The sequence below is a fragment of the Blennius ocellaris genome (assembly GCF_963422515.1).
Source record: "Blennius ocellaris genome assembly, chromosome: 19".
Lineage (NCBI taxonomy): Eukaryota > Metazoa > Chordata > Actinopteri > Blenniiformes > Blenniidae > Blennius > Blennius ocellaris.
Genome location: NC_137668.1, coordinates 12,332,461 through 12,358,412, shown reverse-complemented (window position 1 = coordinate 12,358,412; position 25,952 = coordinate 12,332,461). Strand labels below are relative to the sequence as shown.

At 40.4% G+C, this 25,952-nt stretch overlaps 1 protein-coding gene across 1 annotated transcript in view; it reads left to right on the top strand.

The window, feature by feature from the left end:
• The window catches only part of cntnap2a (contactin associated protein 2a), a gene marked incomplete at its 5' end in the record, with an annotated part of 327,084 nt that overhangs the window by 134,191 nt on the left and 166,941 nt on the right, over positions 1 to 25,952 (top strand). The window contains one exon of the mRNA XM_080515381.1: positions 11,096 to 11,289. Coding sequence (XP_080371507.1) covers positions 11,096 to 11,289 — 194 coding nt within the window. The remainder of the gene's footprint in view (positions 1 to 11,095; positions 11,290 to 25,952) is intronic.

The following is a 25,952-nucleotide window of genomic DNA, read 5'->3' as shown; positions in this document are numbered from 1 at the left end:
TAGCAGACGACTCAGTCATATCTATGACCTGGCTTCCAGCTATAAAACATTGAGAGTATGACTCTAATATTTGACTCCTACATCAGGTCTTAAATGCCAAGCAAAAGTTTTAGGTTTATTGTTTAACTTCCTCATGTGTTTTATCGAACAAAAATTATATCGCATGCTTTTGGAAACAAGAGGCAGCAACAAATTGTATAACGAAATGCTAGGAGGGGACTTTAAATGGAAACTTTGAAGATGTCTAACAAATTTCAGTATTTCATAGTTATCACTTTGCCCTGTGATGGACGGATGACAGGTCCAGGGTGGAGACTGCCCTCAGCCATGTTTAGTTCATTGGTCGACTATGAAAGAAAGAGAAACTTTATACGCTGCTGAATTTTGTTTTCTTATTCAGGCTCAACCTATTACATTAACATCATGAAGCCTTCACGTTGTTCAATGGGAACAGATCTTGCAAGACTATAGTCATGATAAGCTGAGTTATCTTCTCATATGGGCCCGGATCACAATGTCTCTTGGTAAACAATATCAAATTATGTGGTAAGTTAGCACTGCTGGCGACGACAGCCAACTTTCTGTACTCCAGTAGTGTGCTTATAGCCCTTTTTTTGTGACACAGCCTCCATTATACTTTGTTTTCATTTTCTGGATAAAATACCACAAGATTGCCTGGTTGGTTTTCCCACCGCACGGTTATAAAACTGCAGTCTACTTGAGCATTACTTCTTGGAGGGGAACTGCTGTGCCATGGCCTGGTAGCTATATGGTCATTAAGCAACCTTGCACTTTAAAACAATAACCAACTATAATTTGCGGTGTCTTTTAGCAAAGTTCAGTGATTCAGCTGGCCAATCTTGTGAATTACTTTTTGAATGATAAGGTACTATTCCTAAGATTCAAGTTCCCAATGCTTTTCTGTAAAAAGAAAGTGAAAAAAAACCCCCAAAACAACACTGAGCTGACAGCATACCCTCGTTAAATACCAACAGAGCAAGAATTTGGACTTAGTTGTGGTTTCAATTATTTTGCCGTGGCGCAGCCAGTAGAGCAGACTTGTAATGGGTGAACCCATGTTTCATGCTTCTACAGTAATCAAGGTCTGTGACAACATGAGGCCGCTGTGCCTTCATCCATTCACTCATACTGTGTGGATCTACTGTGTGGAGTTGCTGTGCTTTCATGATGGTTATTTTTTCTGTACTTTCAGACATACTGCGTCTGGTGCCTTTGTGTTGATTTGTTACTGCAGGTCCGCAAAAGCTGTTTGATAGCCCTAGAAATTGGTCTGGGCTTGTCTGAAGTTGTCAGTTGGATAGTTTTGGAGCGGCGTTGGCTTCATATCTGACTTCTCACCAAAGGTCCACACATGATCAGTGGATTATGTGCAACATTTAATCAAAACAGTTTTGAATATAGTTTTATTGCTGTCATAACTGAGAAATATATTGAACAAATCAAAGAAGCTGACAGGGGCAGTTTTGTATAGTGAAAGTGGACGTCAGAAAAAGAAGTGAATAAAGGAACATTTACATCAATCATGTTTCGATGCCAAGACTTCAAACATAATAAATACACAAGTAATCATAACTTCAAACTTGAAAGATAACTTTTGTGAACATATCTCTTTTTATATATAAAAAAAGAAAAAAAGTAGAAGTGAAAGAAAAAGCCATGTACCAAAGCTTAAGAAACTTGTACATTCAACCTACAGGACAAAAGGTGATATGCACCAAAGAGGTTCGCAATAATCACATGGAAACCACATTTATAAGCCACAACGGGTGATTCATTTGTAGTTTCCCCATGTGTACATTTACATACATGCACGCATTCAGTGGTTAGCTGCGATCTGCAACTAACACATTCAACACTCGTCTCTGATGACTTGTGGATACAGGTGAAAATAAAAAGGAGAGGATGCAGAGAAAGCGAATGAGTCGGGGAAGGATTAGAAATAAAAGCTTGAAGGAAAACTACAATGTGTGATAAGCGAGAAGCCCTGAACACCTGATTTGCTCAAGCTTGTGTGACCGATGTGATGATGTAATCTCTGCTATCATAGGACTGTACTTGATCATAGATTATTTATTTAGGGGAGAATAAAACGGGAGAATTTTGGCTTGGGATGAAGCCAAACACCCAGAGACAATGATAGATACCTTTTTGTGTGAAGAAAGTGAGCGAGTAATGGGTAAAGTGTGTATGTGCGTGAATATCTCCAGAAGTGCGCGTGCATGTGAGCAGACGTGCGAGCCTATGTTGTTGCACAGAGCAGACGTGGCCAAGCATGAGATTGAGGCGCTAATCACAAACACGTGGTCACTGATCCTTATATTCCATTTTCTTACCCCCCCTTTCTTTCTCTCATCCTTTCTCTCCTTCTGTTCCACTCTCCTTTGCTCTGTCTCGTCTCTGCCTGCCCTCCATCACATCCTTGCATCCCCTTTTGTCTTCTCCATCTCATTTTCCCTCCGTACACTTTCTATTTTCTACAGTAACATTCTCAATCCTACACTCCATTTTCTCAGCCTGTCCCCTTTCTTTCTTCTCAGACCTCATTATCTATTTTTTCCTCCTCTCACATTCTCACTCTGATACTCTTTTTTCCCCAAGTTTTCCCAAGTTTTCGAAAGTTTCACTCCACTTCCTCTTTATTGAAACCAAAGACGTCACAACTGCTGTGCAACTTGCTCACTGCTTCCTGCACTATCACCCCCCCCCCACACACACACACACACACACACACACACACACACACACACACACACACACACACACACACACACTCAACTTCATGCACTGTTTTTCACTCTCTGTCATTTTGCAAAGTTGTTTGATGTCTCTCGCCGTCGCCGTCATCCATCGATAATGGCAGTCCTCTCCTAATTAAATTACTCCGTATCCATCCGCTCCCTTTGCTCCGTGACAGAAAGATGAAGCACTAGCAGAGGGCTAACCAGCTGTTTTCTCTCGGTCGCCTTTTTCCGGAGGCCCCACATCTTAATTAATTAAGATGTTGTACTTTCTGTTAATGTGGTTTTGGTATCAAAAGCTGGCTATTCTGATTAATGTGGTCGTTGTGTTCTCGCCGGTGCTGGTGCACACGAACAGAAAGGCGCACGAGGAGCTGTGGGGGCATTTCGACAAATTCTGTCTAATGCACACACCAACCCACACTCACAGTAAGACAGAGGAGACATGTTCCCTTGTTTGATATTCTGCATCACCACTGTCATGTTTGTTTGCGTGTCACATGGCAGTTTGACCCGTCCCCCAATTGTACTTTCCCCTAATCATTTCATGATTTCACAATCTTTACATCTCGTTTTGCACCCCATAATTTACTTGCTTTATCCTTCTGCTATTCGCCCGCCTTCACTCTTCTCCTCTTGTCTGAGTCATTTTCTACCATCAGTACCGTAAAAGCCATATACCCAGTCAGGCATTTGAATTAACCACATATTTTCAATTTCCCTGCTGGGCGTTAAAAGTTAGAATTGCCTTCGTCATCATTATCACATTAACTGAGTTCTTCATGCCACTTTTCATTTGTTTAACTTTCAGTGGTTAATGTTCATCTACAGCCTATATTGTATGGATGTATTCACCTAAATACTCCTGGAACAAGCCCAGTCCATGATGTGATCATTTGTGCATGCATGCAAGTGCATTTTTTATATACAGAATATATGGTTAAGGGAGTGAACTTGATTGCCAAACCACAGATGAACAGAGGATAGAAAAGATGGTCATGAGACTTGCTGCGGCAGTGGAACATCTTTTGATTCAAGTTCAAAGCAACCAGAGGGAGCTTTCATATCTGTGCTTGTAGCTTGGTCTAATGACACATAGCCCAGGGTTGCTTGAACTGAGCGAGTTGAGATATGTCAGATGTGATACCAGAAAAAAAAAATATATTCTTAGTTTGCTGTTTTAAAAAGTCCCCCACCTTATTTTGGGGATGGATCCCATAGTTCCTCCTGGTTCATATTTTTCCCACTCTCTTACCTTCACTTAATCATTATTGACAAATATGTGTTTCTTTCATTCTGACTTCCGAGTATGACTATTTGTGTCTTTCATTGTCTGTCAATAGTGTGGTCCTTTTTTTATTTACAGTAAGTGCAGCAGAGATCTTATAGAAACGGTTCACATGTGTCTGCACAGGAATGAACATAGTTACATTCATGTTTCCTTTCAGCATTTGTGTATGGGGAACGTTTTGTGTTAATAATGAGCAGATATCAGTATGCTTCCTTTGTAATGCACAATCTTGCCCTGTGCATTTACTGCTGCTACAATACTGGGTTATCTGTGTCATCGCAGATACCTGGTTTTGCAAGCTTAAATAAACTCTAGTCAATTTTTTTTCCAGCTGTGGTTAGTTCCTTTTCTCTGAAGAGCAATGCATTTTCCTCAAGTACCTTTCAGGTAGTAGATTAGTGTGATTTCTAACAGGCTGCTTAGCTGAAAATACCTGCATTAGCCATGAAAAAGGAACTGCCTGAGATGACATTATTATAAAACTGTTTCTTGTATTTAAACCACTGCAGGATGGCCTGATAAATTACCATGGTATATCATCAATACCTGTGAATTTCCATAGTGTGTGATATCTGATTAAATTTTATGCTTCTTTTGAGCAAAAGTTGAAAGTACAATCAAAAAACCAAGAACATGTGTGTGTTTAGCAAATTGCTGCCATTAATCAGCCATCAATTATTCACAAATTGATGTTTTTTTTCAGGGTATCACACTCAATTAAATATATGAAGGCATTTTTTTTAAGGTTTGTATTTTTGTTTGTCAGTGCATTTTCTATCACGCCACCGAATGTTCTCAAAGGAATTTGAAAGTGCACAGACAGTAACACACAAATTCATGCTTTATTTTCAAGGGAAACAATTTGGTACACTACAGTAACTTGTGAAGTGAAGAAAAAGCTAGAGGGCAGAACTTTTGCCTGATTCACTTCCAATCCTTTGTTCTCTTGTATTCTATTCAATGATTGTACTTCTTCTCCATCCTTTGTCCCAAACTCTATCTCCTGATCTCTTTCCTCCTTGTTACTTGGCTTTCTCCGTTTCCCTGTCTCTTCCTCAGAGGTGGTTTCTTTGACCTTCCCCACTTCCCTGTTCTCTCCCCTCTCCTCCTCCTGCTCCTTCTCTCCTCCCTGAACATCTGTGTGTGTGACAGGCGAGAGAACGGTGACAGTCCCCCGACGCTCCTCCCCTCCCCTTCATCCTCCCATTTTCCCCACCTCCTTACTTGGCTCGTGTTCGTGTTTGCTCGTTCTCGCTCCCTTACCTTCCTTTCTGCCACTGAGAGCCTCCTCCACTTCTACTTTATTCTGTCAACCTCTTCTCGTCTCTCCCCTCTCTCCCTCTGGCTTTCACCTTTCACTGCACCTCTGTTCATATATATATATATATATATATATATATATATATATATATATCACTCATCACCACCTCTTGCTGCTCCTCCCTCCCTCTCATATCTTGTCCGTTCACCTTTTTCCAAGTTGCTCTTGTTTCATCCAATCTATGGCATTTCGCCACTTCACTTTTCTGGTCTCTGCTTTTCTTTTGCGCACACCATTCTTTTTTTCTTTTTTTTTTTGTCCCTTGTTCCTCCCCTAACCTCTACCATTGAGCCCTTTAACCCATGGCTCTTTTTTTCTCGTGGCTTTTTTTAGCAATGAGGTTTTTTTTTCCTAAATGCTTGCCATCACTTTCACGATCTTTTGAACTTGTACGTCTCTCTGGACTTTTCAATTTATCTTTCTCTGTCTCATTCCCATCTGTTACTTTCAGTAACCCTGTAACCCTAACATGCCTTCTGCTGCCTCTTGTCTCGTCAACAGCATTTTCCCTAGCCACCTCGTGCTTTCATTTATCCCTTTCGGCCATGTTCTGAACAACAAGAAGAAAACGCTCTTGGCATTTTCAGGGAGTGTATTTTTTTTCTTCTCAATTTGTTGTTGCCACTTTTGAGAGTCGTGACATGTTTGAAACCGGTTTGATAAGTCTGACAGAACTTGAGAAGTTCAAATTCAGTGTTTTCATCATTATCATTCATATTAAGGCTCACCGGTTCTGTTCATCATATATATGGACAGAATTTCTAGGCACAGCCGGGGGCCGGAGGGGGTCCGGTTTGGGGACCCCAACAGAATCTCATCTCTGCTATTTGCGGATGATGTGGTTCTGTTGGCCCCATCAAGCCTGGATCTCCAGCGTGCACTGACACGGTTTGCAGCCGAGTGTGAAGCAGCTGGGATGAGGATCAGCACCTCTAAATCCGAGGCCATGGTTCTCGACCGGAAAAAGGTGGCTTGCCCCCTCCAGGTCGGTGGAGTGCCCTTGTCCCAAGTGGAGGAGTTTAAGTATCTTGGGGTCTTGTTCACGAGTGGGGGAAAGATGGAGCGTGAGATCGACAGGCGGATCGGTGCAGCGTCTGCAGTTATGCGGACGTTGTATCGGTCCGTCGTCGTGAAGAAGGAGCTGAGCCAAAAAGCGAAGCTCTCGATTTACCGGTCGATCTTCGTTCCTACCCTCACCTATGGTCATGAACTATGGGTCATGACCGAAAGAACGAGATCCCGGATACAAGCGGCTGAAATGAGCTTCCTCCGTAGGGTGGCTGGGCATCCCTTAGAGATAGGGTGAGGAGCTCAGTCACCAGGGAGGAGCTCGGAGTAGAGCCGCTGCTCCTCCACATCGAGAGGAGCCAGCTGAGGTGGCTCGGGCATCTATTTCGGATGCCCCCCGGACGCCTCCCCAGGGAGGTGTTCCGGGCATGTCCCTCCGGTAGGAGGCCTCGGGGCAGACCCAGGACACGTTGGAGGGACTATGTCTCTCGGCTGACCTGGGAACACCTTGGGGTGCCACCGGAGGAGCTGGAGGAAGTGTCTGGGCAACTCTGCTCGGACTGCTGCCTCCGCGACCCGGCCCCGGATAAAGCGGTAGCCAATGGATGGATGGATGGATGGATTAAGGCTCAGGATCAGCAAGACACCAGTACAAAATGGGTTAATCCAAGTTGGTATTGTTACACAGAAGCTTTTTCAATACATCTGCAATGTCATCTACGACAACTGCTGGTGATTTGATTATATATTATATATAAAATATATTGCTTCACAAATGCACAATGCTATGTATTCTTCTCTGATTCTAGAATTGTAAAAAGTGTTTATTTGTCTGCCCTCTTATTTTTGGCATGGTCACCATAGCAAGTCAATGTAATTTAACTAGTTTTCACGCTGGAAGTAGTGGGGGCGTGGTTGTTTGTTCTAAAGCCGTTTCTTCCTCTTTTACTTTCCTCATATGTTCTCATGTTTTTTTTTCCCTTTATTTTACCAGGCAATTTGCATCTCACATTTACAAGCAATGCCTGCCAAAATATCCTCATTAAAACAAAAGATGATAGACAGACACATAGAGAAGCAATTATAAACAAACAACAGAGTCCTGTGGATTGGCTATGTTACATAGTTCACTGAGGGATGGAGCATAAAAGGAGGTAACATTGGATCCTGAAGAGGGAAAGGATCATGATAAAGCAGACAAGACCACAACACACAATAAATGACCACGAAAAACAAAGATGATGAAGGTACTATAAAGTAAAACATCTACAAACTCCACAATTGGGTAATAAAAAGTCTGTAACATGAGTTTTACAACAAATTGCACATCAAAATGCAGAGGCTCATACTCAGTTTTCCTTATTAGAAAAAAACAAAAACAAAATGACACTGCATTAAAAACAAAGTGAGAAAAAGAGCCTAGACCTGATTTTTGTCGCTATACATTTGTCGATCAGGGCCTGAAGTTCACCGGCTGTCTGAAAGCGAATCCGTCTGACAGGGACTTCCAACAGCGAACGGCAAATCTGGCAGATTTTCAATAAACGCTAGGGCAGCAGAGAGGAGTATGAAGTTGAGCTGAGTTGTGGAACTGTGATACTTACTGCAATTTCTGGTGCGGTCGCCTGCTGACCTGGCATCAGTGGTGTGAGCATGGTCAGTGAAGCAGTGCAGCTGCATAGTCAAGAGCACGGGCGACCTGAGATCTGATTCCCTCACACGAGCAACGAACAGTAAAACAAATGTGGACATAATTGCTTATTGTTTTATGATTTTTACTGGTTAAAGAGCAGAAAAGTCTGCAGTCGAGCAGTTCACTGCATTATACAGAAGCTTTTAACTGATGTCAGAGGAGCTCATTAGTAAAACTTTCTTGAGATAGCTATAAAGACTATGTGAGACCTGCTGATGCGGATAAGAATGTAGGGCTTTCTTAAGTGAGATGATTCACTCAAGTTTTTATGGCTTTTTTTCTTGCTTCTTTGGGTTCTTGGCTTTTCTGGTAGTTGCTTTCTATTCCATGTAATTTGAGCACACCTGCAATCTAACTCTCTGCCCGTGTGCTGTTCTGGAGTTGAATGGCTTCTTTCTCCAAGTATCTTCCTTTCCTTTTTACTTTCAACCTTATTGTTCACCTTCTTGCACCCCCCCTTCCCATCTCCACACATCTCCAATCTGCCTTCCCCATGACCAGAGCCATAAACATCCTCTCTTATAACTCCCTTTTCTCATCCCCTCATCCATCTTCTATGTTTCCATTTTTCTGCCTCTTCTGTCTCTTGCATCACACCACCACGCACCTTCTTGTCATTTTTTTCCCCCTGCGACCCATCCAAAGATCTTTTGTTTCCAAGCGTCCTACCCTCCAGTTCAATGTCTGCTCTTCTTGCATTTTGAATCCCTATTTGTTTGCTGCTTGTTTGCTTATTATTAGCACCCTGCCCCTCCCATTTTCAGTTCTCCCCCCTTCCTTTCTCCTCACCCTACCCTTCCCTCTTTTGATTGTGTTTTATCCCCCCGAGGGAATGGCTTTGCTGCTGTGGGTTTTTGAGGTATTGACGTTTCCACTGATAGGGGGCTGGTTATCTGTCAAGTCTGGGGCTGGAGTGTAATGGCTCTGTAATTGGATAAGATATAGGATTTTTGTCAGGGGGGTACATAGCAAACCGCCTTACCCTCTATTTTATCATATGACTATCATCTCTCATGTCTCCTCCACTATGTTCGGTGCTCTTCTCGCACTCTTTTGTACTTTCTTGGTATCTCCCCTGCCCTTACGTTGTCCCCAGGTTTCTGTTTTCCTCTTTTCGCTGTCATTTTCAAATCAATCACTCTGTCACTTGAGCTTTCACTGTCTTATCTATATTTATGTCCTTTAGAAGAAGTTGGCCACAGAGCATCAAAGAGAACGGCTGTCACATGGCCAGTTCACAGCCCTTCTACTGACGATCGCCTTGATAATCATCTCGCAGTCACTTTCTGTCATATGCTCGGCTGTTTGCTCCTCTGATACATCGTTGAGGCACTTGTATATATATAATTCACTATTTCAAGTATCAGGTTGTGCAGATTTTTCTATTTATTGCTCTGGTTGATTGCTTTGACAGTAGCCAACATGCAATACAATGTTGATAGCATCGCCTTCTCTCTCTCTCTCTCTCTCTCTCTCACACACACGCTCTCTCACTCTCTCTATTGTCTCTGTTCCTCGCTCTCATTTTTTTAATAGCAGATAAAATATGAAATTTAGGTCAGTGGAATCTTGTCCAGCTTTTTTCTGTGCCACTCTGCTGGACAGATGTCTTGCTCTTTTGTTTCTGCATCATTTAACCCGGGGCTCAATTTAAGCAGCCAGGTCCATGAGAGTTTGGCTCGGCCTCAGGTTGACAATGAGAGGAGTGGAAAGGGGCAAGTTTTTAAGGACGCAAAGTGTTTGTGTGGCAATGAAGGCAGAGCCACAAGGTTTACAGGGCATTACAAGGACATTGACTGCAACTGAGTGGATTAGGAAACAAAAAAAACCTGCCATTTATTCCAAACATCAACTTGGTAGCCATGGGAAAATGGCATTGAAAGGCTCCCCTTTGATGTTTGCAGAGATAGTCATTTTCTTCAAAGCAATGCATCACCTTGGTAGAACATTTGCCAGCTTCAGAGCATCTACTCTAAGATATCACAACCTTCAAATTGCAAGCTGTTTTTAAATATATTTGACAACCTTCTAAGCTATATGCAAAACAGGCAAAGAGGAGGTCAAATAATTTCACTCGCTAGTTCAAACAAGTAATTTCCCTTGGGCACACTGTCAATTTTGAGAACACCTAAAAAATGTTTATTTTATTTATCCTATCTCAAATGTCTTCACTGAAAATGAAAAGACATGTTCCACCAGAGTAAAATATCACTTAAATCTGCACTCAAGGATGAATGTATTAAAGCAGAACCCTTGCTAGAAATAGGGAAGAAATAGTCATGTGTGCCTCATGATTGCATCAACATACTTGCATTTTGATTCATTTATTAATTGGAAAAATAGTACGAGTTCTGTTTTGCGATGTGGACACGTCATTGTGCTCACCATCTCCACATATTTGGGTTTTATTTGAAAACTGCGCACATATTTTCTGTACATATAACAGTAAAGACTCCAGTATTTGCAAAATGTGACATTATGCCTTGCATACTAGTATTAAAGAGGAATCCTCACTGAAATGTCATACATACTAATGCAATTCCTCTCAAACTTGTGTCTGCTGCACTGCATAGTGAATACTTGTTTCATAATAATAAGAAAACACTCATCAGTCTCAGGAAATGTCTTGATAGTAGGCAGGCTCTAACCCTGTATTCAGAGCTCTTAATAAAACATTACTCCTTCGGTACTTGTCTTGGAGCAAATGTCTGTGCCACTCTCAGCTGGACAGTGACCATCAATAATGAGATGGACTCTAACCTTGTAACTGCACTTTCTCTTTTGTGAAATGTCATTATGGTAGTACCACGCTGTTTCTTCTGTGTCTGACTTGAACTCGAAAGCAGGGCTGCACAGAACACGAGCCGTCTTTGCTAATAAGATATAAGTCAAGAAAAATGAATCTCTATTTGTTCAGTTATCCATGTGGCAAAGCCATTATTTCCCACTGTTGAAGGGAAAGCAGACGATTTAGAGGAAAACGACCTTTGATGTCCGACTCATTATAAAATGTTGCTCTGCAGGTGCAGGAGGATGGTCACCTCTGGACAGTGATCATTATCAATGGCTACAGGTGGATCTTGGATCCAGAAAGCAGGTGAGCGCCTTAGCAACACAAGGTCGCTACAGCAGCTCCGACTGGACAACGCAGTACCGTCTCCTCTACAGCGACACGGGGAGGAACTGGAAACCATATCATCAAGATGGCAACATCTGGGTGAGTGAATGACAAACTTAACATCGGTGTCTGTGTGGCTACGTTGTGGACACAGGTGGAAGTTACACTAACAGCAATGCCATAAAAGAATGAGCTCTAAACCAGAAATGTTGAATTAAATTTAAGTTCAGGAACCACATACAGTACATCCTTGTTTCATCTAAATGGGCTTGGAGCAGTAAAAAGATAGTATTATACCTTGTAAATACCATTTTTTTCTTGCAGTTATAATGCAAAAAATTTACAATTACGTTCTTAAAAGTGTGACATTTGAAAAATTGTTTTTCATAAAACTGATAATGTGAAATGAGATTTACTCCACCTTCTTCCCGACACTTATATTGAAAAAATGTCTGCAAGTTTCAGGATGCATGTTTTCAGCAGCCCTCCATAATATGGTTTAAATTTTAATTTGCCAAGTATACAATTAACTGCAGAAAGTCTGTGAGCATTCTTGCCATTTACAGGCCAGTTCTAGATCATTGAGTGGTATTATATATCCATCTATCTCCTCTACTACTTCATCCATATCAGGGTCACAGGGTGCTGGAGCTGTTCCCAGCCGAGTACCCCCTGACAAGTAGCCTGTCCATCATAATGCAGCTTTAGAGCCACAAAGACCCCAAACACAACTTTTTTTGACCGTGGAAGACAACAGATTCTATAAAGAAGGAAGCTAAGGCCAAATTTAGTAACTTTATGCCTACAAGGTGATAATTCTAACCATTTCTATTGAAAATATACAGTTGATGTCTTTTAATGAGGCAGGTTTGGGTGGACAGGTCAAAAGAGAAATAATGGATGAAGATGGAAAAAAAGATCACAAAATTATAATAATAATAATAAGATAATATTTTCTTGTCATTTAAATTAAAGTTTAAATGCCTCTTTTTCACCTGCATGTAAACACAAGAACAGAAAACTGTGTCTGAGAGGAAAGTGTCACAGCAAGGTGCCAGTAAATATTCATCAGTTTATCTGCTCAGCTTTTACCAAATGTACCATCACTCCCAGCACAAGTGTTCAAGCCCTGATCGGTCAGATGGAATCTGCTGCACAAACAATTAGATTTGGAAACAAGCCATTGACACTTAGTTCCTTGGAATTGTAAGTAGACCATCTCTCTTTGTCTATGTTGTATAAGTCTATTCTTCCAAGACAATCACTTTCACTATTCTGTTAGCAAGCACTTCAACGGGGCACCTGACAATCAGTGATCATTAGCTAATGGGTTAATGGCCCTCACTATTCTCTGTTGCTGTATGGTGAAAGGCAACAGGTGATGGCAGATGGGAGATGAGAGGACGGGAATAGCCCTGAAATAAATAACGCTGGTCCAACAAGATAGACAGGAGAAGGATCAACCCTGCAAGTAAATGGGAGGGGGAGCTTGTTTGCATGTTTATTTTTACTTGTGAGGGTGGACAGGGAGCATTTTGTTTTTGATTTTTGCCTTTTGCCCATTTTCCCCAGATTTCTGTCTACAAGAGCATTTTTATGAAATAGAGGTGCTTGTAATACACAGCACTTCTTTGCTGGAGTCTTATTTTTACAGTAAATCTAACTCTGAGTCTTTAAAGTATACCATTTAAGCATTTCTAAATATTTTTTTTTTTTCACGATAACAACATTGTAAAAACAAACAGATGGCTTTATGAGTCTGTTTTCACGATAATAGCAGGCCTGGATATTACAATGCTGCACAAGCAGTAAACTTGGCAAAACAACAGGAAATATATATTTTGTAAGATATGCACTTACTCAAGATAATTTATTAGTCCAGGCTTATTTTGCTTCTGTTTAAATGCATCTCTTGTCTTTATTTTTTTGCTATTTCTTATGTCATATGAGAGAAAAGTCAATATTTTATTACAAATGACACATTCACATAACTGCCATGACAAAGCAACCGTTGACACATTAATGTTACGGTTAAGAATTGACGCATCAATAATTGCTTCTGCCATTTTAACTCTGATGTAACTTTTTGGCATTTGACAAATGGGTCATTCGGGATGGAATTTCCCTTCTGGGGATTAATACAGTGCTATAATAGAAAAAAAAATTGACATAACTGGGCAACCAGGGTTCAATTGAAGACAGATGTGCTTCACCCACCCTCTGGTGTATTAGTTGAGACTTCATAGCACATATGACTTCATCACCAAAGGCAACTGATCACAGCGGCTTAAACAAAGATCAAATCATGGTAGCTGCAATTTACAGACACATCTCCACCTTTCCTTGGATCAACAGAGGCTCTTGTATCTCTCCAGTTCACTTTTTTGATGAGATGACTTAGCAATGCAACATTTATTATGTGCAGTTTTCGTACAAATTCTAATGAGATTCTGTCACGATATGAAAACACAGAGATCGACTGACGCTGCTCCCCATGCTGGTTAAACACGTTCACAATAATTATCCTCCCACCAAGCAGGGTTTACGTAAAATAAGGGAGGTTAGTAGGTCAGTGTGAAATCGACTCGGGTTATCACCTGCAGCAGTCTGACTCTTTCCTCAAACTTGTAAATGAAACAGTATTTTCTCATTTACAATGTATTGAAGGCTACCTACCAAAAAAAACCTGGCAATTGGAATGTGTGTGTGTGTGTGTGTGTGTGTGTGTGTGTGTGTGTGTGTGTGTGTGTGTGTGTGTGTGTGTGTGTGTGTGTGTGTGTGTGTGTGTGTGTGTGTGTGCACGCGCACTACATCCTAATTGTTTACATGCTATTATTTATTCAGAAGCATTTTACTTCTGCCATTAACCTTGATTCATTGCTTTTAATATTTCTGCAAATACACCAAAAGACATTTATCTTCTTGGTGTTTCTGTAACCGCAGATGACTTTTTGGGAGCTTTGCCTGGATAGTTGACATATATATTGTTTTGTTTATTTATTTATTTATTTATTTTGTTGGGGGAGGTGGGGGTTGGTCACTTTTATTTATTGCCACTGTATTTCAAACTATTGCCTAAGTAAACAAATATAGAGGCAATAATCTTATGGACAGGCATATCCCATCAATAAGCCACAGAGTATGAAGCAGAAATAGAGCGTTCTGTTTCAGTGTGGTGTCTTTCTTGCTTATCAGCAGCTATGAGATAGTGGCAGTCTACATGAATATACACACGCACACACAAACTTTGACTGCTGCTTGCTGATAATTAAGATGGGGCTCTGAACAGCTTTGGGCGATTTTTGGTGAAGTGTCAGTGTCTGTTTGTATGTAAGTGGTGATAATATTGGAGCAATCAGTGCTATTGATCAAAGGGACGGGTGGGGATGGGAGGGAGCTTAAGCCAACTTAATGTCTGTCTGTCTCTCTCTCTCTCTCGCTCTCTCTCTCTCTCTCTCCCTCTCTCTCTCTCTCTCTCTCTCTCTCACATACACAAACTGCGACTATCAGTCGCTGTTTCAACCCATTCAATCACATTGGGCTCAGTTCCTTTCACCGCTGGATGAGTTACACACAGTGATCCCCGAACAGAAAACCACCTGTCCTGCACTTTTATGCATGAAGGTTCTATTCAGGAACCTTTTGCCACCAATCACCTCCTGCCGTTATTCTGCACTGATGACTTAACTCTCGAACTGCCGAGCTGCGAGGGCAACTATTGCCCAAAGAGTGTCAATGCTGCAGGCATACTGGTGTATAATTCAGTGTGAAGGATAATTGGCAAAGACCTGACAACTGCAGTATTGGTTTTGTGAAAAATAATGTTTGTAATGCCACACTAATGTGCTACTGAGGACTTGGAATGACACTGATGAATGCCTGATAATTAGAATACTAACTGCTTTACCAGAGGACAATGCCTGAGAGGCTAACACTTTTTTGCAAACTTAAATTAAATAGCTGCAGAATCATCACACTGATGAGAAACCCTTTGGGCTAGATGTTGTACATGGATTTGATGTTATTTAGTTTAGTTGGATTGACAACTCTGTAACTTAAATTTTGAGTTATCTTAACTGCACAATGACAGCATCGATAATACAATGGGAAAAAAACAACTCACAGACTGAATCTTCTGAGCCTGCATACACACATTGTATTTTCAACATGTATTCACTGACAGATAATAATAATAGGTCAGTTTATTGTAATTATCTTCAACTCTTTGCTCGGTGTCAATGTCGGAGTAGAAGTAGTAGTTCTCTGCTCTATTTTTAGTGAACATAAAAATAAAAACGTGCTGCCTATTACTCTTCATGAGAGAACCAATACACAAGGTGTCTGGATAGACATTAAAACTTGTATTAACTGAAAGATCTGAGGTCTACATTTCTCTTCGCAAACTTGTTTATCATCATTTTCATTCAGATAGTGCCGGCAGGTCTTCTTTGGCATTGCCATATTGTTTATTCATTTGGATGCAGAGCTTCAAGGTGTATGTACACCAGGTCAGTTTACCATAATAATCCAATAAAACCGCAAAGCTATGACTTGAAATCTTGAGCTGATCTTGCATCAAACAGGGACATTGTAATAATGGTTGGTGAAAAATTGTCTTGGAACAATTCCTAAACATACTATGAGTTTGTGCGTCCTGGCTGTTCCGCTATGTTATTTTTCAGTATTAATACGTTTCATTTTCAATCTGCTTGTGTTCCCTCCAGATATGGAGGTTGTAAGGTTGCACACAAATACACTATGTATGTATGATGTAGTTTAGAGGTTAGATGCCTTCCTAGATAATAATAAAAAGCAGCATAGCTAAAGAAAGAGCAAAAAGCGAGCAATAAATCTACGCACGCAGATACCTTATATGACGATGTTTAAGAGACTTAAATGAATTGAATAATGTACCTCGCTAACATTCAGAGCAGCATCAATCTTCCTCAGAACAAAATAACAGTGAGGGAAAAAAAACCCAAGACATAATTTACACCTTATTCTATAAACTGACGTCATAAAGTAAATCCCTTTTAGATTAACCGGTGGCATTACGCCCCGCTGATATTTTAAAACATAATGAGAAATGTGGCGCAAGTAAATTGCAGTCAGCTACAAGCTGACAGGACTAATACTTCAAGGTGTGCCATACTGTGGTGGATAGTTTGATCTTCACTTGTAGGTTGCACAGACTTTTTTTTCCTCTGGTGTGATGGCAGGCTATAAAGGATCAACAAGAAGAAACCCTCCTTTGATAGACTGGCCCCACGTACTACAGTTTTGCCATTTTCAACAAGCAGTGCTCTTAGAAAGATCCTCAGGTTGCTGCCCGCTGTTACATGTTGGATAACTTGAGACAAGATCTGTCAATTTGTCCATTCAATGTGCCTTATTTAAACTGCTGCGAATGGGGTTGTTGGAGCTTTAGTTTAGACCAAAACAATGTGCAGACACTACTCTAAAAAGAGTCCATGTTTGAATTACACTGTGGTTTTCCAACCAATACGAGCAACAGAAAGGGGAAAGCAAGGAATAGAGGCTCTGAGGAAGGCTTTTTTTTTTTTAACCAAATTTCAGACACGGGAATGGGCAACTTGGGTGATAGTAAGAAGGGATTCATAAAAGACAAAATATTGACATCGAGAGGCAGAAATGTGCATTTTAAGCAATGAAAAGTAAAGAAGTACGATATGAACCACTGAGATTATGATATAGTACTTTTCAAAAGGTTAAATTGTCACAAAGTGCTTTATAGTTAAAAATAGATAAATAAATAAATAAACAAAAAAAAAACAGATGAAGAAAAAGGTGGGTTTTTAATGTCAACGAAGTCCAGAGTCCTTTTTTGGAAGACCATTCCAGAGTTTGTGAGCAAAAACATCAAAAGAAAAATCTCCATTTGACTCCTACTGGAGCCATAAGGCTTGAGACGTAAACAGGAGTTTGACCATGTAACTTGGAAAATTAATGCCACAATTTAAATTGGACCCTGAAGTGAACTTGGAGCCAGTGCAGTGACAGGGATCATATGTTAGTCTGGGAACATTTAGGGAGCCAGTAGTATAGAGTTTAAGCCATGTGTGAAATGTTGTCATCCAGTAATGACTCATATTTTGGGATCAGTAGAAGAAACTTGTTATCTTCCAATATCAAGGTTGACTGCTGATCCTGTCTCGTCCTGTTTGTGTCCCTTGGTAAGACATTCAACCATGAACTGGCTCCGAATGGTGAAAATACAGCACATGAGAGCTGTTCACTATTGGTGTGCAAATGTGTGAACTACTGTAGATTAAAAAAGAAAAAAAAGGTTGACTGTAAAATCCTCATGAGGCCACTGAAAAAGTCAAGTTCAAAATATGTAAGTGAAGTCAATTGACCTTTTTACTCTCGACCTCACTGACAATACTACACTAATAGTACATTGAACTTATCCTGATTCAACATGATTAGAGACACAGGATATCATGTGTTTTGACCTCTTCACTTGTAATGAGTCTGTATGAACATAAAAACATTTGAAACAAGATTATAGAAGATTCAACACTGGTGACACAACCTCATTATGTTGCACATCTGCAAATCTGTACTTATATGGCTATATATAAGGTGAGATGATGTGACACATTGGGGATATTTTTTGTACCACTCCCAATGCTATAGGCTCTAAATAAAATTAACCTAACGATGTTAAAATAAGAATATGCGAACTCATGTGGAGGCGTCGGTGTTGGTGCTGCTGCGCTCTCCTTTGTGCAAATGTTAACGAATGTGTATGTGTGCCCCCGAGAGGGCAGAGCTGCGAGACTGTGGTTCGTCAGGTAAATGAATGGTGAAGTGTCTGTGTCTCAGTGGTAAAGACTAATTCAGTTTCTGAAGCTGCAGAGCATGCACGGATAAATCATGCACCTGGATTTATGCACCAGTGGACGGCATTCTCTCTCTCTGTCTGCCTACCTTTCTCCGTGTGACAGACAGATATTTATTTCACATTTCTTTGTCTGTGTGCAGCTCGGTGCCTTGGAGCCACCTCAATTGTCTTCAAGTCCAATAGGCTTGTTAATGAAGCAAATGCAGATTTGAGAAAACAAATAGAAGGTAGTAATACAATAAACACTCCCTACCAACAGTGTTTGATTAAAGCTCATTTTTGCACGCAAGCGACAACGTTTGCCTCCAGAGATTATATCTTAACAATTAAACCGATTCCAATTTAATCAATTTGCCAGCCAAATTAAAAATGCCCCATCAGCTTACCAAAGCAAATAAAATGAGTGACTGTCTTGAAGAGGCAAGCCCGTGTCACAAAACATTGACAAAAAAAAAGATTTAGGTTTAATGGAAACACAAACACAAAAAGTTTAATTTTGTTCCACTCTGAAAGAAGATAACTGGCCCCTTGAAAGTGGAAATAATTCACTTGTATTTAAGTTTCTAAAACCTCTTACAGTTTAAGTAGCAACTTCCCAACCCTGGTTTTCACTTCCACTGCAACATGATTTATTTTCCAGCAATATTTCACAGAAAAACCACCAAAAGAGAGAGATAAAAACAAAGTGCTGACTTTTTGAACTTAAGTGATTTTCCTGCTGAAAGGCTTAAATCGTCCCCCACATTTCTGTATCTGATTAAATACAGACATCAAGTGCTGCATACATTTACATTTACATTTTAGGCTGTCGGCATGTACTTTAATCAAGAGGGGGGCTTACATTAGGAGGGAGACAAGAGTGAAGAAACATTAGTGCAAGAGACCAGAAAGAAGCCACTAAAGCAACGGGCACCAGTGAAACAAAGGGGAGAAAAGTTATTTGTCTGGGAGGCACACTTAAAAAGAAATACTCAAAATGTCTTGCAAATATATGTATAAATGGGCTCATAAGGGTAGAGTACAGGCCCCTTGTCTGGAATTAGGTCTTAAACTTAGTCAGAAATACAAGAATGTAATACATAGTATTCTTTATTGCGTCTTTATATTCACAATCTAACACAAATGTAACTTTTTTATGTTCCCACTGGACTGTGACGACGCCAGAGCAGGAAAGATGAGAGAAAGAAAAAGAGGTATTTAACATGCAGGACTTTCTAGCTGACTGGAGTCACATAAAAACATTGCAATTACATGGTGTACGCCTTCACTACTTGGCTATTAAATGATTGAAGAAGCTTTATGTTGTTTAATTTTAACTGACATTAAACACAATACAATATAGTGGTAGTGAGTAGTGTGTGGTTTTTATAGGTTCATTTTTCCAGTATACCAAGGGTTTGCTGGGGTGATGTGAAGAACATGGTATACCTGGCTTGTGCCCCCTCCATATATTTATATTTAGCTGACATATCCACAGCCGGCTAAATGTCAACTTGTTACTGAGTGATCGGGAGGGGTGCTTCACATCCCAGCAGGACAGCTGCCATCATATCTCATATATTTGTTTTAACTCGTGAAGGTGCCTCATTATAGGCATACCTCCAACCTTACATTTTAGTCCAGCATGAAGAACATTTTCTTTTTTTCTTAAGAACTTTATTATTACAAAAGCATCAGTGGGAAATATATGAAGAGAATGTGTTGGCATCACTGGCACATCCTGAAAAAGACAGCTTATAGATGTGTAAACAACAGACATATGACTCTGTTCTCTACTCTAATTATAACTGTGCAATCTAACCAGATTTTGCACAAAGCCTTGGCTGTTTGAACAAAGCTACATTTTCACCGCAACATTCATAAATCACTTAAACCAGCCCTGTATTACGCTCAAACCCTCATCCACTTGCTGTGTTGTGAAGATGCATGGCCACCATTAGAGGTTCCGTGAAAGTAGTGCTTCGACCTCGTCCTTGTACTCATGATCAAATTACTGTTAAGGAAATTTGCTCTGAAAATGAAAGATTGTTGCTTTTCCTGGTAACATGAAAAACAACTAGTCCTTGTTGAGCTCATGGGAGGTCCTCCAGCACATATTGTCTCACTGATTGTCACTTGCTCTGAACATGATTCCATCACAAACCTTTAAACGGAAATGATTGTATCTGCCATACATCACTGAACTTGTGCCAGAATAATAGACGATAAATAATGAGTCAGGACTTGGATGATCCAAAGCGACCGATCAAACATCTGCCAGCTGATCAAAGAAATCCGGAGATGTCAGAGGAAATGAGGTGCACTCACTCGATATTAATGTGGCATTCAGTTTTGATGTGGGTGTTTATAGATATCACACTGATGCTTTGAATGTGAATCCACACACACACACACACACACACACACACACACACACACACACACACACACACACACACACACACACACACTCTCTCTGATATGACATTGCTCAAGTTAGCTTTTCTCCCTGTATCTTGATTGGTTGCAGACTTCATAAGAACATAAGCTCACTTTACTTCTTTCCAGATAAAGTGTGGAAATTAAAAGTTGCTGGGAGTGAATAATGAGGATGATGAATTCAAATAGATAAAGAGAATATTTCTCAGTAGATCATTTACTTTGGTTCAGTTTAAATGGCTGTTATGATTTATTTATTTTTTATTATTATTATTATTTCTGTCATGAAAGTGAACATTGTAAAACCCCGATTCCAAACAACTTGAGACACTGGTTTGACGTACCGTATTTTCCTGACGATAAACTGCAACTTTTTTTCAACACTTATTAGTCACATAGTATTCACCATCAATGATTTCCATGGTTATTTGGCAGCATTTACCTTAAACAACAATGACTGGGTGCAAATTTTGCAAGATCTTGGTTGTAATGAGTAACGATAAATCCGTCAATATTGAATTTTTTTTAGCTGAATGTGGGTTATGCATCGATCCACTATAGTATATATATGCCATTAGTTTGCTTTCTCTAGATTGAAATACTGTTAAACCCTGCAGGTATTGCAAAAAAACATATTTCCAATTTCTCAGATGGATCAAAATTGCATTTTAGAGACTTGTCAGGTGGAGGAGGACCCCTCTCTGGTGACTCTATAACCTTCACTTTTGGCCGGCAGACACGTGACGGTTAAGCAATAAAACACAAAGTGGTTTAAGCAAAAAAAAATATTTCTGTTGCCCACTAGTGAATGGATGGATGTCACGCAGGCTTTACTCCATGGTGGGGAAACTCACTGAGGAAGACTTGCAGGTGTCCTGTTAACTTCTACAAAGTCAAACTTTTTTATTTAGTTCACAAGGTTGTTGCTGATTACTAGCATCTATCTGAGTCATTTTACAGAACAGAACTTGCCTCTTTCCAAATGGTTCTCCTGGGTTTTACTCGTAATGTCAAAGTTTTGAGCGTGCAGATTTGTGAGGCACAGGAAGGAGTCGAACATGAAAGTGTGAAAATGTAGGCCCCCGCTAACATTATGTCTACACACACACACACACACACACACACACACACACACACACACGCACGCACGCACAAACATAATAAGAGTCACTTTGCAGGTGTAGAGGGAACTCACACACAACTGGGCTCCATGTGGTGTGTGGAGTTTTATAGCAGAGCAATGGAGGCAGTCTTCACTCCATCAGTGTTGGTCCCTGGTGAGCAGAGGGGAGAGAAGGTGCCAAATGTTCACAGCCTGAGTAATGGGCTCTTAAAACTGTATTCTTTCCCTCAGTGAGTGTATCCACACGGCATGTGTGCAGGCACGTCAGTGTGGGTCATGCTAATATGAGAAGAATTCTGAGGAAAGCGCGATACTAAAATGTTTCTGGACCTTTAGTCAAGCATTTTTTTTTCTCTTTTAATTGCACTACAGTAATTAAAGAGCCAAGAAAGGCTGTTTATTAGCATAAAATGTCCTGGAAGCGGCCCTCCATTTTCCTCCCAATAATGTTCATGAAAGTAGGAAAAGATTGGATTTCCCTTTGTCACCAGTTCTCTGGTAACTCTTTTTAAAAGGTGAGAGCAGGTTATGAGAGTCTGAACTTATTCTGGCAGAGCTATAACTGATACAAAAGCATATAATAGGATGCTGTCTCCAGTGAAATAGTATAAAATGTGCTGGAAAAGTGCACAAATAGCATATCAAAGTCTTTTATATGCACAAATCAATGACTGTGCGGTGAGCAAGAGACAGACATGCAGTTATAGCAAAATATGTAGAAAATGTAGCTGAGTTCAAGCTCACTTTGCCTCATTTTATGCTCCTCAAGACAGAAAGCAAGAAACCATATGAGGTCATAGGAGAAAATGTACAGGATCAAAAGTTACTGAATGTTTTTGCTCAATGCTGATACAGATGTACTTACTTTCATGTACTAATAAGAAACAGCAGACAATCAAGCGTATTGAGAAGAGATGGCAAAAGTCCCCAAAAATTATAATAACCATTGCAGAAAATGACACAGATGGAGTTAGTCATTCAGCACAATTGGAGCTGGACATCCCATTCTAAAATTCATTTAGCTTGTGCCTGCAGCTGAAGTTGGTTTTTGTCTTCAAACCTTGTGTTAGACTTGATTGACTGTGTACCCAGAATTTAAATTCTGACAGCTAGTGAAGAAGAATCACTTCCATTGGGGCCATATTTTTTCGGTTAAAAACAGCTGATTCTGCAGACAGAGGTGTTATCATACTTTTCATTTATTTATTTTTTTTCCACATAGAACTGGCACTCCAGAAGTTGACAGTTTTCTAGCATGAGTATAAAATGTACTTTACTCTCTGCGAAAACAACCACAAGTGGTGCACTTCATCACATAAACAAGTACGTGACTTACAAAAGACATAAATGTTGCATGCGGAGCGAACAAAATCCAGGCCTTAACAAGGAGTGCTTTCAAAACGGTGAGGGTTTTGGTTAAGTACCACTTGAAAGCAATATTTAGTTGTTTTTTTTTTTTTTTTCTTGTGAGATACCTCAAAACATAAAACTAACTGTGCAAAGCCAACAATGTAAAAGTACCACTGAAGTGAATTAATTCATCACACTGACTTTGGTGTGTACAATTTCAACATAAAGGAGGAGCCGCCCGGACACACGGTGGGACAGGCGGGAGACACAGATGAGAGAGACTGGAAGAGACAGTGTATCTGTTTATCTCAACGTGTATTTAAGGTGTATTCTGCAATTGCTCATCTGGAACTGTGATTGTCTCTTGTGTCCCCGCCTCCCTGGTTGCATAAAGAGGTATAGAACATCACTGATTTAGTCTGAATTAGTCTAAAATAGATGAGTCAGGTTTTAAATTAAGAGCGAGTACTGTTTTCCCTATTTTTTTTTCGGACCACAGTCAACACACATGCCCAGACAAACAATCATCCACAGAGCTTCACAGAAACACAAATTTTTCTATGGCCCTTCTGTTTTGTCCCGTGCACTTGTCAATAAAAACAAAAGACCAGACCAGGCCGGAATGATTTCCCCTGCCTGTTCAGAAGGAACACACACAAAACCATGCACACACATACACAATGGCCTTGACTCTGGTCTGGACTAACAAAGGATCCGGCAGCAACAAGCAAATGCCAGAAAATAGCTTTCACTTGTTGTTTCCCAGTATCTGGAGATCAGTTCTCTGGAAAGGCACGTCTCTAGCTGTCAGAACAAAGACGCACACACACACATACACACACAAACACACACTCAGATTTTCACAAACAGACAGAAAGGACTGATGCACATTCAGGAAATGAAAAGCAGCCAGGGAGAATTAGCAAGCAAGTGAAGAGTGGTAACTAGGGAGAGCTGTTTAGCACTTAGATAATGGGTGCAAATGTATGTGTGTAGACACTTGCCAAAGTGTGTGTATGGGCACAAGCATGCAAAAATGCATGTGTATCTTGTTTACATGCTGAGCGCTGTGTGCATGTGTGTGCAGACCGCTGGGGTATTTGTTGACCAGCTGCAGTAAAGTGATTGGCTTGTTGTTTCCTGAATGACAGCAGCCCTGGTGTTCCAAATGGCCAGCATGGAGACTGGCTGACTCTCAGCTTCCCTCATTATTTTTGTTTTCCAAGGCAAGTTTTCTCTTGTTGCTTTCCTTCCACTGATCTCGTGGTTTGCTATAAATCATGTGACAGCTTTGTGCTTTGTGCTTTGTTGATTCCCAGCCAAGGTTCTCTTTACTCACTTTATAAACGCAAACTATTTTTTAATATTCCAAAATTGTATACACATTCTGAAAAGAATATGAAATAAAAAGCATAAAAACTTTTCAAAGTGGATCTACAAAATATTCCCAAATGCAGCACACAATTTTTATATATTACTACATTTTCCAAGTAGTTCACCAACCTTTAAGTATCATAAATGTATTTCAATGTTAGACTGAAGACTGTGGACAGAGATGCATAAATTCAAATAAGCTTACACACACACACACACACACACACACACACACACACACACACACACACACACACACACACACACACACACACACACACACACACACACACACACACACTTAAAAACACTGTCCAATATCTGAAACTTGCCACAAGCACTTTGTGGCATTTGTAGCCATAAATTACTTCAGTTCTTGATTAAACAAAACGTCAAAGTGTCTAAGCTCTTAAGTTGACACAAACACACACACACACACACACACACACACACACACACACACACACACACACACACACACACACACACACACACACACACACACACACACACACACACACACACACACACACACTCATATAGCCTTAAACAGTAGGACATAACGACCAACACTATATGCAGTGACACACAGACATTTCCAATTACTCAGTGGTTTGCTGTTTAATCATTTGACTTTGGAGCAGAGGGAATTAAATGGTTCACTAAGCAGACTTTTGCAAGGTGTTCAGCATCCACAGCTTTTTCCTCATCTTCATCCTCCTGCTCTCTTCACTATCCCTCCTTCCGCCCTCCACCCTGCATAGTAATGCCTTTGAATTGAGCTGTTCATTCAGCCAAGCACAGATAAGTACGGAATAGTGTGATGAACACAATGGAGAAATAAAAAAAAAATGGAAAGGAGCTTTTGGGTGGAGACAAAAAATGGTTTTGTTCTTTCCTTTTCAATCTCTTTTCCGTCTCCCTCTCTCGCTCTCTCTCTCACACACACACACACACACCAAGAAGGCCAAGAAGGTGGAGGTGACGGCTGTTCAAAAAGAAGCCTTCTGCACGTAGGCACCCAAATCCTCAGAAGATATACAATATTCAAAAAAAAAATTTTCTATTATTATTTTATTTCAGGCTATGGAATGAGCTTACGGGTTTTAACTTTTCACAATGGCTTAAATAGCAAGGTGCTTTGCAGGTGCTAACATGCTTGCATGTCTGCATGCAAAGTGATATATTTGTGCTTTTTTTGTGTTTCTTATCCCAACTGCAGGCTTTTTGGAAATAGAATAGTGAAGGACAGACATGCAGTGAAGAGCACAGGATGAGAGGGAGGATTGAGAATCAGCTTATAGTCCCTTCAGTCATTATGGTGCTACTCTCTGGGATTCTGTACTATGCCAACCAGCACACACACACACACACACACACACACACACACACACACACACACACACACACACACACACACACACACACACACACACACACACACACACACACACACACACACACACACACACACACACACACACACACACACACACACACACACACACAGGCCATTCTTCCTTGTCTACTCCTTCTCCAACTTTGTCTTTGTCCTGTCTTATTAATTTATTCACCATCTTTTTCTTAATCTCAATGACGTCTCTTTTTTCTCATTGTCTTCTAAAACTT